Genomic DNA, 13,381 nt, shown 5'->3' with positions numbered 1-13,381 from the left:
TCCACACAGCCGCAGGTCTGTGGGCGGGAGCCACAGGACCCACCTGAGGCACCAGGACCAGCACTTCTTTAAAGAAAACAACTCGAAACAAACTTTTATGTCCGTTCAGACAAAATTCTAGAAAGCACGCGGAACCCGCAGGGCGTCGGCGAGGAGCGAGGACTTGGGGGACAGGTGAGTTCCTTCCCTGGGGGCCGCGGCCTCAAACTTGCCAAACTGCCCCCTTTACACCTGTGCACACGTCAGCTAAACCTCAGGACAGCCACGGACAAGAAACAGAATAAAGAGAGTAAAACAGAACAGGGCAGGGGCTGGTGCTGCGTGCAGAGGGTTAAGCCGCGCCTCGTGAGGCCGGCATCCCATACGGGAGTGCTGGTTCAAGTCCCGGCTGCGCCACGGCTGATCCAACTCCGTGATAAAATGCCTGGGAGAGCAGCAGATGATGGTGCAAGCGACGGGTTCCCTGCCACCCACAGGGGAGGCGCAGACGGAGTTCCAGGCTCCTGGCTGCAGCCTGGCCAGCCTGGCTGTCCGGGCTTCCGATTCTGTATTCCTCCTAAGGCACACCCTGGGAGGCGCGGGTGGCGGCTCACGTACTCAAGACCTGGACGGAGGTCCCAGTTCCTGGCTTTGGCTCCAGCCCAGCCATGGCCACTGTGGATATGCAGGGACTGAATCAACAGATAGTGGCTCCCTCCGCCTTTCAAGCAAATAGAAAAGAGCAATTTTTTTTTTTAAAGGAGATGGTGGACATTGTGGCACGGCAGGTCGAAGAGCCCCTACGACGACGGCTTCCCATGAGACCACAGGCTCAAGCCCCCGGCGGCTGCACCCAGGAAAGGAGAAGACGGCCCAAGTGTTCGACCCCTGGCACCCACGCGGGAGACCTGGAGGGAGGGTCAGGCTCCCGGCTGTGGTCTGGCCCAGTTCCAGCTGTTGTGGTCATTTGGGGAGTGAACCCGCAGATGGAAGACCTCTCTCTAATTCTGCCTTACAGATAAGTAAACAAATCCTTAAAAAAAAAAATAAATAAAAATAAAAAACGGCAGTGGGAGCAGATTCACAGCATTTCCTTGTAAGAATAAAAATCCTGGAAACTGGGGCCAGCGTCCCGGCGTAGTGGGCTACGCCTCCGCCTGTGACGCCGGCACCCAAGTAAGCGCTGGGTCCGGCCCCGGCTGCTCCACTCTGATTCAACTCCGCTGATGTGGCTGGAAAGGCAGCTGAAGACGGTCCACGTCCCTGGGCCCCTGCCGCCCCCACGGGAGACCCGGATGGAGCTGCACGGTCTGTGTGGGCGTTGCCCTCTCTGCAACTCTGCCTTTCAAGTAATTACAGAAAGAAATCTTTAAGACAAAACACACTGGAAAACTAGGCAGATGTCCATCATTAGCAGAGTGATTAAATAAAATGTGATTTATTCACGGACTGGAATCAAAGAAAAGCACACAAAATAAAAACGGGAAAAGCGGGGCTGGCGCTGTGGCACGGCGGGTAAAGTTGCCGCCGGTGGCGCTGGCATCCCACACAGGCACCAGTTTGAGTCTCAGCTGTTCCACCTTTTTTTTTTTTTTTAAGATTATTTATTTGAAAAGCAGAGTTATAGAAAGGCAGAGAGAGAGAGAGAGAGAGAGAGTGAGCGAGGTCTTCCAGCTGCTGGTTCACTCCCCTGATGGCCACAACAGCCAGCGCTGAGGCCTGAGCTGATCCGAAGCCAGGAGCCAGGAGCTTCCTCCGGGTCTCCCATGTGGGTGCAGGGGCCCAAGGACTTGGGCCATCTTCTACTGCTTTCCCAGGCCACAGCAGAGAGCTAGATCAGAAGTGGGGCAGCTAGGGTGGGGGAGGAGGGAGCGGCACTGTGGCATAGTGGGTAAAGCTGCCGCCTGCAGTGCCAGCATCCGGGGCTCAGACCAGTGCCCATGTGGGATGCCGGCACTGCAGGCGGCGGCTTTACCCGCTACGCTGCAGTTGCAGGCCCAGCTCCAGTCGTTGCAACCATTTGGGGAATGAGCCACTGGATGGAAGCTCTCTCTCTCTTTCCTCTCTTGATATTTCTGCCTTTCAAATAAATAAATCTTAATAAATAAGTAAATCAAGGGAAAAGAACGACTGAGACAAGCAGCAACACACTCCTCAACAGCATGATGTGCACAAAGCGAGACGAAGCCCACCCACAGGATCCGCCTAGACGACGTCTAACCAGGGGCAGCACCGCTCGGCAGGAGCCAGTCAGGCCGGGCGACGGGCGGATGGAGACGTCTCCGAAGCTGGGGACACAGCACATGTGTTTACCAGGTCACTCAGCTGCACACTTCATTTTTTCGGCAGGGTTTATTTTACTTCTTTGAAAGGCAGAGTTACATAGGAGACAGCGAGAGAGAGAGCGAGAGCTGCCATCTGCGGATTCACTCCCGAAAGCCTGCAATGGCCAGGGCTGCGCCAGGCTAAGCCAGGAGCCGGCAGCTCCATCCTCGTCTCCCAGGTTAGTGCAGGGGCCCAAGCACTTGGGCCGTCCTCTGCTGCCTTCCCAGGGAGCTGGATCGGAAGTGGGGCAGCCGGGCCACCAGCCGGGCCCACGCGGGACGCTGAGCGGGACCTCAACCTGCTGTGCCACAGCGCCGGGCCCTGGCTGTGTTACACTGCACGGCGCCTGTGTCAGAGAACGTGCCGGCCGAGGACGAGCCTGGGAGCCGGGGGGACTCGCCTCCCCAGGGTCGCCCCAGGGACCTTCTCTGTCGGCTGCCTCCTCGCTCACAGACCGGGACAGTCACAAGCCCCCTAATAAGACGGCCACGATCGAGTTCCCGTGGAGACACGGAAGCTCGGGAAATGCAGGTTGCCTCTCCGTCACCAGACCGGCATCCGGCCTCGACAGGGCTCCCGGTGCTCCCGGCCCCGTGCCGGCCCTGGATGCCGCCCGCTCGGCTCAGCGCTCCCCCACCCCCGGCCTCCCGTGCCAGCCAGCACAGGGGAGGCGTCCTGGGGAGACCCCTCTCCCTGCCTCTGCTGTCCCGGCTTCAGGAGGGGCTAACCCCGCCCCTCTACCTGGCCAATCAGAGCAGCGATGGGCTGTGTGTTCCCTGGGACACAGTGATTGGCTCAGGGGTGGGGACGTGGGCCCAGCGGGCCACTGGGAAGCAGGCGGGAACTCTGGGGAAGGGCGCCGCCCCGTGCCCAGGGCCCTGGCAGGTGCCCGTTCCTGTGAGCGCCAGGAGAACAGGGGTTTTGTCTGCCCTGGGACTGCCGGCTCAGCCTCTCTCCTGGCACAGAGCCAGCGCAAGCACCAATCTGCTGACAGGTCATACTGCACAGCTCCCAGTGCCTGGCGCCCGGCCACACCCAGACAGGGACCCCACTTCTCCCTGCCCAGCCACAGGGACCAACCCACCCTGTGGAGGGCAGGAGCGGGGAGGACTTGGGGGGTTATGAGGTCAGGGGAAGCAACCCAGAGAGAGGCTGGGAGCGCAGGACGCTCTCGCGTCGGTGGGCCTGGGACAAGGTCTGGTTTGCTATGTGACAGGGTTCGGAACCAGCTCTGGGGCTGCCCCGGCACAGCCTGCAGCGCCGGCACCCATATAGGCAACGGTTCGAGTCCCGGCTGCTCCACTTCCGGCCCAGCACCCGGCTAATGGTCTGGGGAAACAGCAGAGGATGGCCTAAGAGCTTAGACCCCTGCCAGCCACACGGGAGACCAGATGGAGTTCCTGGCACCTGGCTTCAGCCGGTGCAGCCACTTGGGGAGGGAACCAGTAAATGGGGCTCTGTCTCTTTCCTCACCTCTCTCTGTAACTCTTTCAAACAGACAAATATTAAAAGCAAACACAAAAAAAAAATCCTGCAAATGGGGCCCTGTCATCTCCAGCCTGCAGGGACGGGGCTCATCCTAGGACTGCGCGGGACAGAGGTGTCCGGGGGCGGGGGGACCCGGCTCGGCTGCCCGGGTGCAGGGAGATGTCGGGGGCTCATCCTAGGACTGCGCGGGACAGAGGTGTCCGGGGGCGGGGGGACCCGGCTCGTCTGCCCGGGCACAGGGAGATGTCGGGGGCTCATCCTAGGACTGTGGGGGACAGAGGTGTCCGGGGGCGGGGGGACCCGGCTCGGCTGCCCGGGCGCAGGGAGACGTCGGGGGCTCATCCTAGGACTGCGCGGGACAGAGGTGTCCGGGGGCGGGGGCTGGGGTGGAGCCGCACAGCACTGCCATTGCGGATGCAAACCGGACGCAGCCCCGCTCATCGCCAGCCATGCAGAGCGGTCCCCCTCATCTGTGAGGGCTGTGGCCAGGACACACACAGCTGGAGACGGAAGCTGCGGCCCTGGCACTCCGTGGAGCCCACCCCCCGCCCGAGCTCCCCGCCATCCAGGGTGGCGGCGCCCAGCCCAGGGAAGCTGGCAGCGAGGGTGGTGTCCTGGGCCTCCGGCCGCAGCTTGCCCCTGAGGAATCCTCTCACCCCCCCGCCCCCCCCGGCCCACGCTCCCTCCCTTTGCAAGACGAGGGTCCTTCAGAATGGAATTAAAAGATCAGTGTATTAGGGTGTGAAAGAAAGAGAAAGAAGAAAACCAGGCACAGCTGGGTGTTCACAAGAAGCCCACGGAAACCCCACTGTGAAAGCAGAGGCTTCGACCGTGGCGCCGCGGCACTGGCCCCAGTAACTCACTACTCAATTCCACGTTCCCACAGACTTTTCCAAGCCTCCAACAAAGGCTCAACACCCCTCGAGGCCAGAACTGCTGGGACACGAAGATGGCAGCGACACAGAGAAGCCCCCGCGGGCACCCCTGAGCCACCTGCCACGGAGCTGCCTTCCTCAGGGGGCTGACAAAGCCGAAAGTAAGTGCCCACTTAAGGCTTATGATTTATTGGCTGTGTGCTCAAACAATTACAGATGAGCACAAACCGACACAGAGCTATCCGGGGTCAACGGTCGACGGCCGAGGCGGCCCCAGGTGCCGTCCCTAGGGTGCGGGACCCAGCGCAGAAGCACTGACTCGGGCGCCCTCTGCTGTCCACGTGGAGAACTGCGTGCAGCTCTTAGATTGCAAATCCACCTGCCTCACGCAGGGGCTTCTTACAGGCTCCCGCAGGGAAATTAGCACTGAGGGCTTAACAAGGAGCAAACAAGCAAACCCCAACACAGAGGTCACGCCAAGGATTTCCAACACATGCAAGTCTGTATGGGAAAACATTTCAGTGAAAACAAATCAAAGAAAAAAAAACCATTTTAAACGTACTGTTAATTTCATCCCTTCTAATTTTGCGTAATTAAATTTTTATGTATTTTGATTTTATCTGAAAGGCAGACAGCAGAGACAGAGAGATCTTCCTTCCGCTGGTTCACTCCCCAGCGCTGAGCTACAGCGAAGCCGGGAGCCAGGAGCCCTCACCTGCCGCCTCCCGGGCACCTCGGCGGCAAGCTGCTCAGGGCCCAGGCTCCGACAGGCAGCGTCCCAACTGCTGAGCCAAACCCCCACCCCGCGCGTGGTTTTACATGCACACACTGCACAGACATCACGCACGAGGCAACACGGTACGGGACCGCTAACGAGGGCACGCGTGCGTACGCGTACACACACGTACACACACACACGCAGGCAGATGCGGAGGGAGGGGTCAGAGGCGCTTCCTGACTGGGGACCGTGATAAGGTGGGGTGTGGAGGTGGCGGCAGCCTGGCTGTCACGCAGCCTGGCTGACGAGCCCCACCGGACGTTATAAAGCGGCTCCAGGGACATGATCTGTGGGCTGTCAGAAACACACTTCCGGCCCTTCCCCAGGTCGCCGGAGCAGCAGCCACGGCGCCAGCGCTGGCGTGAGAAGAGCCGGTGCCCTCGGCAGCCGGGCCACAGGCTTCAACCTCAACCGTGGTGGCCGGTGCCGCTGCGAGTTCTACTGGGCTCTTCTCCCAACCTCTGGCAATTGTTCAATTTATTTTAAAAAAATGTTATTTGACAGCAGAGAGGGAAGGAGAGGGGGAGGGGGGGAGGGAGAGGGAGGGAGAGGGGGGAGAGGGAGGAGAGGGAGGAGAGGGAGGAGAGGGAGGAGAGGGAGGAGAGGGGGAGGGAGATCTTCCATCCGCCGATTTATTTTCCAAATGCCCACAACAGCCAGGGCTGGGCCAGGCCCAAGCCAGCAGCCAACGAGCTCCAGCAGGGCCCCAAGAACTTGAGGCATCGCCTTAGGCCTTGCAGAGCGCGCGCGCAGGAAGCCGGGTTGGAAGCGGTGGCGGGACTCGATCCAGGGCGCTGGGGCGTGCACGTGGCTGTCCCCAGCGCCCACCCTTTTCTTTTCTTTTCTTTTTTTTTTTTTTTTTTTTTTTTTTTTTGACAGGCAGAGTGGACAGTGAGAGAGACAGAGAGAGAGGTCTTCCTTTGCCGTTGGTTCACCCTCCAATGGCCACCGCGGCCGGCGCACCGCACTGATCCGAAGGCAGGAGCCAGGTGCTTCTCCTGGTCTCCCATGTGGGTGCAGGGCCCAAGCACTTGGGCCATCCTCCACTGCACTCCCTGGCCACAGCAGAGAGCTGGCCTGGAAGAGGGGCAACCGGGACAGAATCTGGCGCCCCGAGCGGGACTAGAACCTGGTGTGCCGGCGCCGCTAGGCGGAGGATTAGCCTAGTGAGCCGTGGCGCCGGCCCACCCCTTTTCTTGGGTTTTCCCGCCGCTCCTCATCCTTCAGTGTGGTCGGGATGTGGACCCACACCTGACGCTCTGCTCCTGCAGCCTCTCGCGGGGGGGCTGCTTCCCGTGTGCCCACACTGCACAGGGAGCCCACAGCGCCGAGCTCCGGGAAGGTCCTGCCCGGGCCAGACAGAGAGGGCTCCCCTGGGGGGACTCGTGTTGGTCCCTGCCAGGCACTCAGGGCGGGGCAGACCCGGGTCACTCTCAGCTGGACACATCCAGGTCAGAGTCTGATCAGAACCCACACCCCCACGGTCACTCGGAAGGATTCGCGGATTCCCGAGGCTCCGCCTACAGCCGGGGCTGTGGCCTTCCCCAGCGAACTTTCTCTAGGCACCACGCACCTTGGCCAAGGCCCGGGTTTGAAGGCAGGTGGGCTCCAGCCCGGCTTCCCCCAGGCCCTGTGGAGCTGCGTCTGTCCCCGGAGCACAGGGGCCCCACTGTTCAGTGCCCCCACCCCCTCCCTCCTGGCAGGCACAGTCGTGCACCCCAAGGTCGCTGTAACTGCTGGGGGGGGGGGAGGCGGGGGCCTCGCTGCACGGCTGCCCCTCCAGGCCCCTGCCCGCTGCTGACTGAAGCTGAAGGCTGCAGGCCTGTGCCCAGGGTTTCCGGGCGTGAGGCCCGCAGGTGAGCGCGTCCGGTACCCAGGAAGGCAGCCAGGCACACAGGGGACGGCCACGCCCTGGGCAAACGGCAGCGCAGGGACCTGGGGGCAGGGCACCGGAAGCAGCGTGGCCTTGGCCAGTGACGCACACGGCCGCTCAGGGGAGGTTCTCGGCGCAGCTCGCCCAGCACGGACCACCGACGACCGGATGCGCGTGCTCTGGGCTCCGCAGGGCTGAGCTCCACTCCCGGCCTCACACGAAGGCTCAGCGCGCAGGGCCCTGCCGGGCTCACAGCAGCCCCAGTGCAAACCCAAAGCGGCAGAGGGCGGCACGGACTCCGGCCCCTCCGGGTCCCGCCCGGGCAGCCCTCACAGTCTCTCTGCAACACCCCAGACATGCTCTGATCCAGCTCCAGTGAGAACCTGTTTCCTTACCTGGCCAGGGGCCCGAGCACCCGAGCCCTCCCTGCTGCCTCCCGGGGGCTGGAACTGGACCTGAACCCCGCACTCTAACAGGACTTGCCGTCCACCTTAACTGCTGCCCAACCCCTGACCGACTCACACGGCTGCCAGGGACACTGAGGGTCCCCAGGTTCCTGCCATTAGGATGTGGTGTCTTCGGGACACATGACTGCCCAGCGTGCGTGCGGAGCTAGAGCAGGCGGACAGCCCGCAGCTCCCGGCGCGGCACAGTGAGCGCAGGAGCGGCCCCCGCCTGCCTGGCCCCCCCCCCCCACCGCCTCGCCCAGGAGAGCTTTGGCCCCACCAGAGCGCATCCTCAGTGCTGCCCCCACCACGGCCCCAGGGTAGCCCCCGGGGAGCGGTCTCCTGCTGGGCTCTGTCCAGCGGCCCCAGGCCTGCCCACTCCGCCTTCCCAACACATGTGCTGGATATCCGTGTCCAGGAGGGAAAGGCAGGCGTCTTCCACAGTCAGCACTGGGAACAAGGGGTCCCTGTGAGCAGGACAAGCGACAACCAACGGGCACAGCCCCCCGAGAGAGGCGCTCAGGCCACGTGGCCAGGCCAAGGCGGCCATCGTGAGCGCAGCCAGAGGATGAGCTCAGAGTGCTGCTGCCGGGTAGCCGGCCCCACGAGTCGGTGCCTCGCACAAGGACAGCACCACGGCCAGAGAGCAGGGTCGGCAAGCAAGACTCAGACCCTGGTTGGTGTGAGAGTCTGCAGCGTCATCCCGCCGGGGCTCCCCCTGCGTCTCCTCCAGACGCACCCCTGTTCCCAGGAACGGCCTCCCTGGGGCTGGTGTCTGTCTGGGACGGTCGAGGTGCAGGAGGACGCTAGAATGTTCCACCTGGTCCAGCAGGCTAAGACCAGCTCCTGGAAGATCACGCGCTCCCCGCCCCGCCCCCCAGGCCTCATATCTCCAGGTGTTTACTGTTCCTCCTCACGGGGAGGCCCACGCAGGGGGCAGATGACAGACCTGACGTCACTGTCTCCTGCTGTGTCACAGGGCGCACCCAACGCGCAGCCTCCCAGGGGCCCCCGTATGTGCCCCAGGGGAGGCCCTGTCCACTGAGGCACCACAGGCTGAAACGCCAGGCCCAGGCGCACGCTGCCTGCCAAGTGGCTGGAAAAAAGAAGAGTGAGCAAACACAGGCGGACACACACACGCACACATGAACCACACACACGCACACATGAACCGCACACACATGCACACATGAACCGCACACACATGCACAATGAACACACATACGCACACGTGCACATACACGTGTGTGCAGGCACACACGCACACGCAGACACACACGGGACACACGTGTACACACACGAACACACATGCACACATGCATCCACACATCCATGCACTGTGTACACGCGCACACACGAACACGCATACACATGTGAACACACACATGTGCACACACGCGCACACAAGAGCCAACAGCACGTCTGCCGAGGGTGAGAATCCGATGCCCTGGGTGAGGAAGGGTCCACTTCATCTCTCAGCTTCTCTGAGGGGTTGAAATTTCACAAAGTGCGGGGGCAAGAAAACCTCTCCCGAATCTGCCCCCGACTCGTCGCCCCGGGGCTACAGCTGGGGCCCTGCCCTGCGCCCGGGCCCCCACGCGCCCCTGCCTAGCCGGAACACGAGGCGCCCCCGCCTCGGCGAGACCCTCCGCCTCGTGCCCACGCGGGCACCGCTGGCTCCCCCACCTCCCCGCTCTTCCGCCAGGGCTCCTCCCGCACCTCCCCGCTCTTCCGCCAGGGCTCCTCCCGCACCCCTCGCTTTTCTCCTGCAGCCAGTATTTTTTGTTCTCCGAGACGCCGCAGGTTCTAGCCGTTCACTCCGTTTACTGACCCCCCACGGCCACACACGGCTCCCGGGGCAGCCTCTCCGCCCGACAGCCGTTCACAAGGACGCACGTCTGAGGCATGAACACACACGGCATGCCTGCGCTGCTGGAGCTCGCCCGCGTGCACCCCGTAATTTCTGGGGTACCGCGTGCTCAGCGCACAGTGGCGGGGCGCGCGAGGCCGGGCGCCAGGACGGGGCGCAGCGCGGGGAAGGCCACTCCCTGCCCGGCGGACCCAGCTTCCACCCCGAGGCCGCGGCCTCCCCCCTGTAAGCCGGAACAGCGCATCCCCCTGCCGGAGGCCGCGCGGCGGGAAACGCGGAACCCGCACTCCAGCGTCCGCACCAGAGGACCAAGGATCCGCGCCCGGAGCGCACGCGGGAGCCCCCGACCTCCGGACGGCCCTGTCCCCTCGCCTCCTCCGCCAGGAAGCCCCCCGGGAGCCCCCCGCCAAGCCCAGTGTCCGGCTCTGTCCGCCGGGGGGCTGGGTCTGTGCCCACCGCGCCGGGCGCTCCTTGGAGGCACAGCCTAGAGCCGGCTCGGCCCCTGCAGCCCAGGCCTGAGCAGACACGCAGTGGCGGATGAGGGGGCTCCCCGGGAGCCTTCCGGACCCCACGGCCCCGGGAACACCGGCTCCTTTGACCTTGGGCCCGCCCCCCACCCCGACCACTTCCGGTGGACACTGACAGGTCAGGGGTGCCGCTGCCCGCGTCCAGCCAAAGGCCTCCGCAGCCCGAACGGACGGAGGGCGGATGAGGCAGTGCAGGACCAACGTCCGCTCAAACTCCCTTTTCGCCAGGGCCCCGGGACACGCCCCCGGGCCGCAAAGGTCACCCACCAGCATCGCGCCCTTAACCCAGGCCTACGGCCCGGGGTAAACCTGGGGAACACCAACGTTCCAAACGGATGCGTCACAGCACCTCTCACCTCCCGGGGCAAGAGGGAAACTGAGGGCGGGGTGGAGTTTTAGAAACCGAAGCCGCCCAAGGATGGCTTGGCTAAAGACTGACCGGTCTCTTCTCAATCCCGCCCCTCGTTCCTCTCAGTCCCGGTAAGCCCCACCCAAATTACTCCTATCTCCCAGACTATTGGCTCTCGAAGACGTCAGTCTCCGCGAGCTGTCTTCCTCTACTGGCTACTTACGAGCTGGCGCCCCGCTCCGCCCCCTTCCACACGCCCGCCTTCACTACTGGGCTACCCGCATGCCCCTCTCCCAGAAGCCCTCCCTATTGGCTACACGACTTTGCCGGTTCGGGCTGTCATTGGTCGTGGACAGAAGTCCATCCCCTAAGCAACCACCTGAGAGAGGTTGGGAGAAGGGAAAGGTTGGAGGGATTTGGGGTCAGACTCACGCTGAGCCGGAGGGAGGCAGATATAGGTCTTGAAGAACTCGCTTCGGCGGGCGGCCTCCTTAATGCGGTTGGCAAGCGGCTTGCTGACCTGCCGGATGCCCAGGTATAACAGCTTCGCCATGGGGAACGCGCCCACCACCATCTTGGCGGTCGCACGGAGCACGCGCAACCTTGCTGACTGGGCGGGGCGTCTCACTTCTCGCCGCTCCGCCCCCTCCCGCCCGCGGCCGTGCGTACGTGCGTGCGTACGTACGTGCGACCGCACGCTCGAGGGGTGGGCTCCTGCCGGGGCGTTCCCTGACGTTGTCGCGTCGATGCTGACGCCACGACGTCCGTACGCTGAATATGCAAATGACCCTGCGGAAGTACGGCGGCCAGGGGGCGGGGCCGTTGAACGGCTGCTCGCAGGAACGTGGCCGGGGCCCCACGCCCGCTCTGGCTGACGTCACCGCGCTCCTGCGTGACGTCATCTAGTGGGGTGGCTTCCCCGCCCAGAGGAGGCTCGAAGTTAGTGCTGACTTGGGCTCCCGAGTGCCAGACGGGGAGTGAGGGCGTGTGAGGTTAGGCGGCTGACTGAGCGTCCCTGGACCCTCGGGACACAGCCTAGGGTCCTGGGCAGGTGCTGGCATTGCCATTGCGAGCTCCTCCCGGGGCGTCCCCCAACCCGGGGGGCGGCCAGTCCGGCCCTGGAGGGGGCGGGGGGGGAGCACAGGGGTCCTCGATCTGCGGGGGCGGCCCGCGCCATGCTGCTTCCTCCCCCGGGGGCGAGGGTCCCCAGGGAGCTGGCCCCGAGGACAGGTCCCACGCTGGCCGGCCTCCCTTGCCCAGCGGGGAGCCGAGCCGTATAAACAGGGTCAGGCAGGGGTCGAGAGAAGCTTGGCTGTCTGCAGGGCGGAGGGACAGGCAGGCCGGCGCGGGGGCAGGGGCAGGGGGACCCCGCGCCTTCCTGGACACCCGCGGCCCCCACCCCGAGTGTCCTTCGCCGAGGTCCCAGGCCTTGGGGGGAGGACCTGCGACCCTCCTTCGTGCTGTTTGTGTGACCCCGGGTATGTCAATGACGAAGAAAGCCAGGGTTCCCAACAGCTGCTCCCCAGGGCGCCTGTGGACGTGAGGCGTGAGGGTCTAGGGAAGCAGCTGAGGCCGGCAGAGTTAGGTGAGCGGCTGAGTCCTGGCTCGGGGCTGGGGCGCAGAGACCTCCGGGGGGTTCCCGGGCCTCTGATTCTCCACCGGGTCTCCCTGCGCCGGCGCCGCGGCTCACTAGGCTAATGCTCCGCCTTGCGGCGCCGGATTCTGTCCCGGTTGCCCCTCTTCCAGGCCAGCTCTCTGCTGTGGCCAGGGAGTGCAGTGGAGGATGGCCCAGGTGCTTGGGCCCTGCACCCCATGGGAGACCAGGAGAAGCACCTGGCTCCTGCCTTCAGATCAGCGCGGTGCGCCACCTGCGGCGGCCATTGGAGGGTGAACCAACGGCAAAGGAAGACCTTTCTCTCTGTCTCTCTCTCTCACTGTCCACTCTGCCTGTCAAAAAATTTAAAAAAAAAGAAAAGAAAAGGCTCCCGGCCCTGCGTCCACACCCCCCTTTTCCTCTAAGTGCAGACTTTCCGCCCCTCTCCCCCCTCTTCCTTCCCCTGAGGGGCTTCCGGGAACCTCTTGTGCTGCGGGAGCGGCGGGACGGGGCGGGGAGGGGGCCTGCGTCTGGGCTCCTTTCCCTCTCGGGGGAGTCCCCACGGGGACGAGGAGGGGACAGGAGATCTGCCAGAGCCGGGGCCCCCTCCTGCTCCCCAGCCCGCCATTCCTGGTGGCCCCAGAGAGGCCAGGGCGGGCAGCCTTGATCACCCCGGGGCGTGGGAACGGAGGCGGCTGGGGTGGCTCCGGCGCTGACTCACTGGCCATCTGCCCTGAGCCTAGCGGCTCAGCCCCAGTGGCCGCCCCGAGCCAGGCCCCGGGAAGCCTTACCCCGGCGCAGACCCAGGCCTGCACCAGCGCCTCCCGAGGGCTCCCGGCTGCTGCCCTCGCCTGCCCAGTCCCTTTCCCCAGGCGCTGGCCAGCAGGATCCCGGTGAACGCAGAGGTCGGGTCACTTCCTGCCCTGCCCAGGGCCCCCCAGCTCAGAGCCAGAGGCTGCTCCCCCCGCCCCCGCTGCAGCCGCACTGCGGGCCTCGAACCCCAGACGCTGTCACCCTGCCCACAGCAGCCACGGGCCCGGGCCCTCACCTGCCTCATTTCCTCCTCAACGCTGAGCAGTTCCAAACGTGTGTATGTTTATGTCTCTCTGTGTGTCTGTGTGTCATATATTTGTTTTACTTGCTCGTCAGGAGCCCCGTGAGGGCTGGCTTGGTCATCACTGTGTCCCCGACACCACCCCCGTGAGCCTCTGCGGAAGGAATGAGTAATACCCTTCCTTTTGTCCTGAGCCTCCTCCCCCAGGCAGCCTGCCTTGATT

The 13,381-nt window shown here is 64.0% G+C and overlaps 1 protein-coding gene across 2 annotated transcripts in view; it reads right to left on the bottom strand.

Annotated features, from left to right (window-relative positions):
• The window catches only part of OPA3 (outer mitochondrial membrane lipid metabolism regulator OPA3), a 33,589-nt gene extending 22,232 nt beyond the window's left edge, over nucleotides 1-11,357 (bottom strand). The window contains exon 1 of one of the 2 annotated variants that reach the window (XM_070062093.1): nucleotides 10,943-11,357. In XM_070062093.1, the coding sequence (XP_069918194.1) occupies nucleotides 10,943-11,084 (142 nt within the window). In that variant the 5' untranslated portion in view covers nucleotides 11,085-11,357. The remainder of the gene's footprint in view (nucleotides 1-10,942) is intronic. The other variant, XM_070062092.1, reaches the window with a different exon arrangement.
• Nucleotides 11,358-13,381: the final 2,024 nt, after the last annotated feature.

Source organism: Oryctolagus cuniculus, chromosome 18 (assembly GCF_964237555.1).
Source record: "Oryctolagus cuniculus chromosome 18, mOryCun1.1, whole genome shotgun sequence".
NCBI classification, from domain to species: Eukaryota; Metazoa; Chordata; class Mammalia; order Lagomorpha; family Leporidae; genus Oryctolagus; species Oryctolagus cuniculus.
The sequence above is the reverse complement of the archived record's forward strand: the minus strand, read 5'-3'. Positions and strand labels throughout refer to the sequence as shown.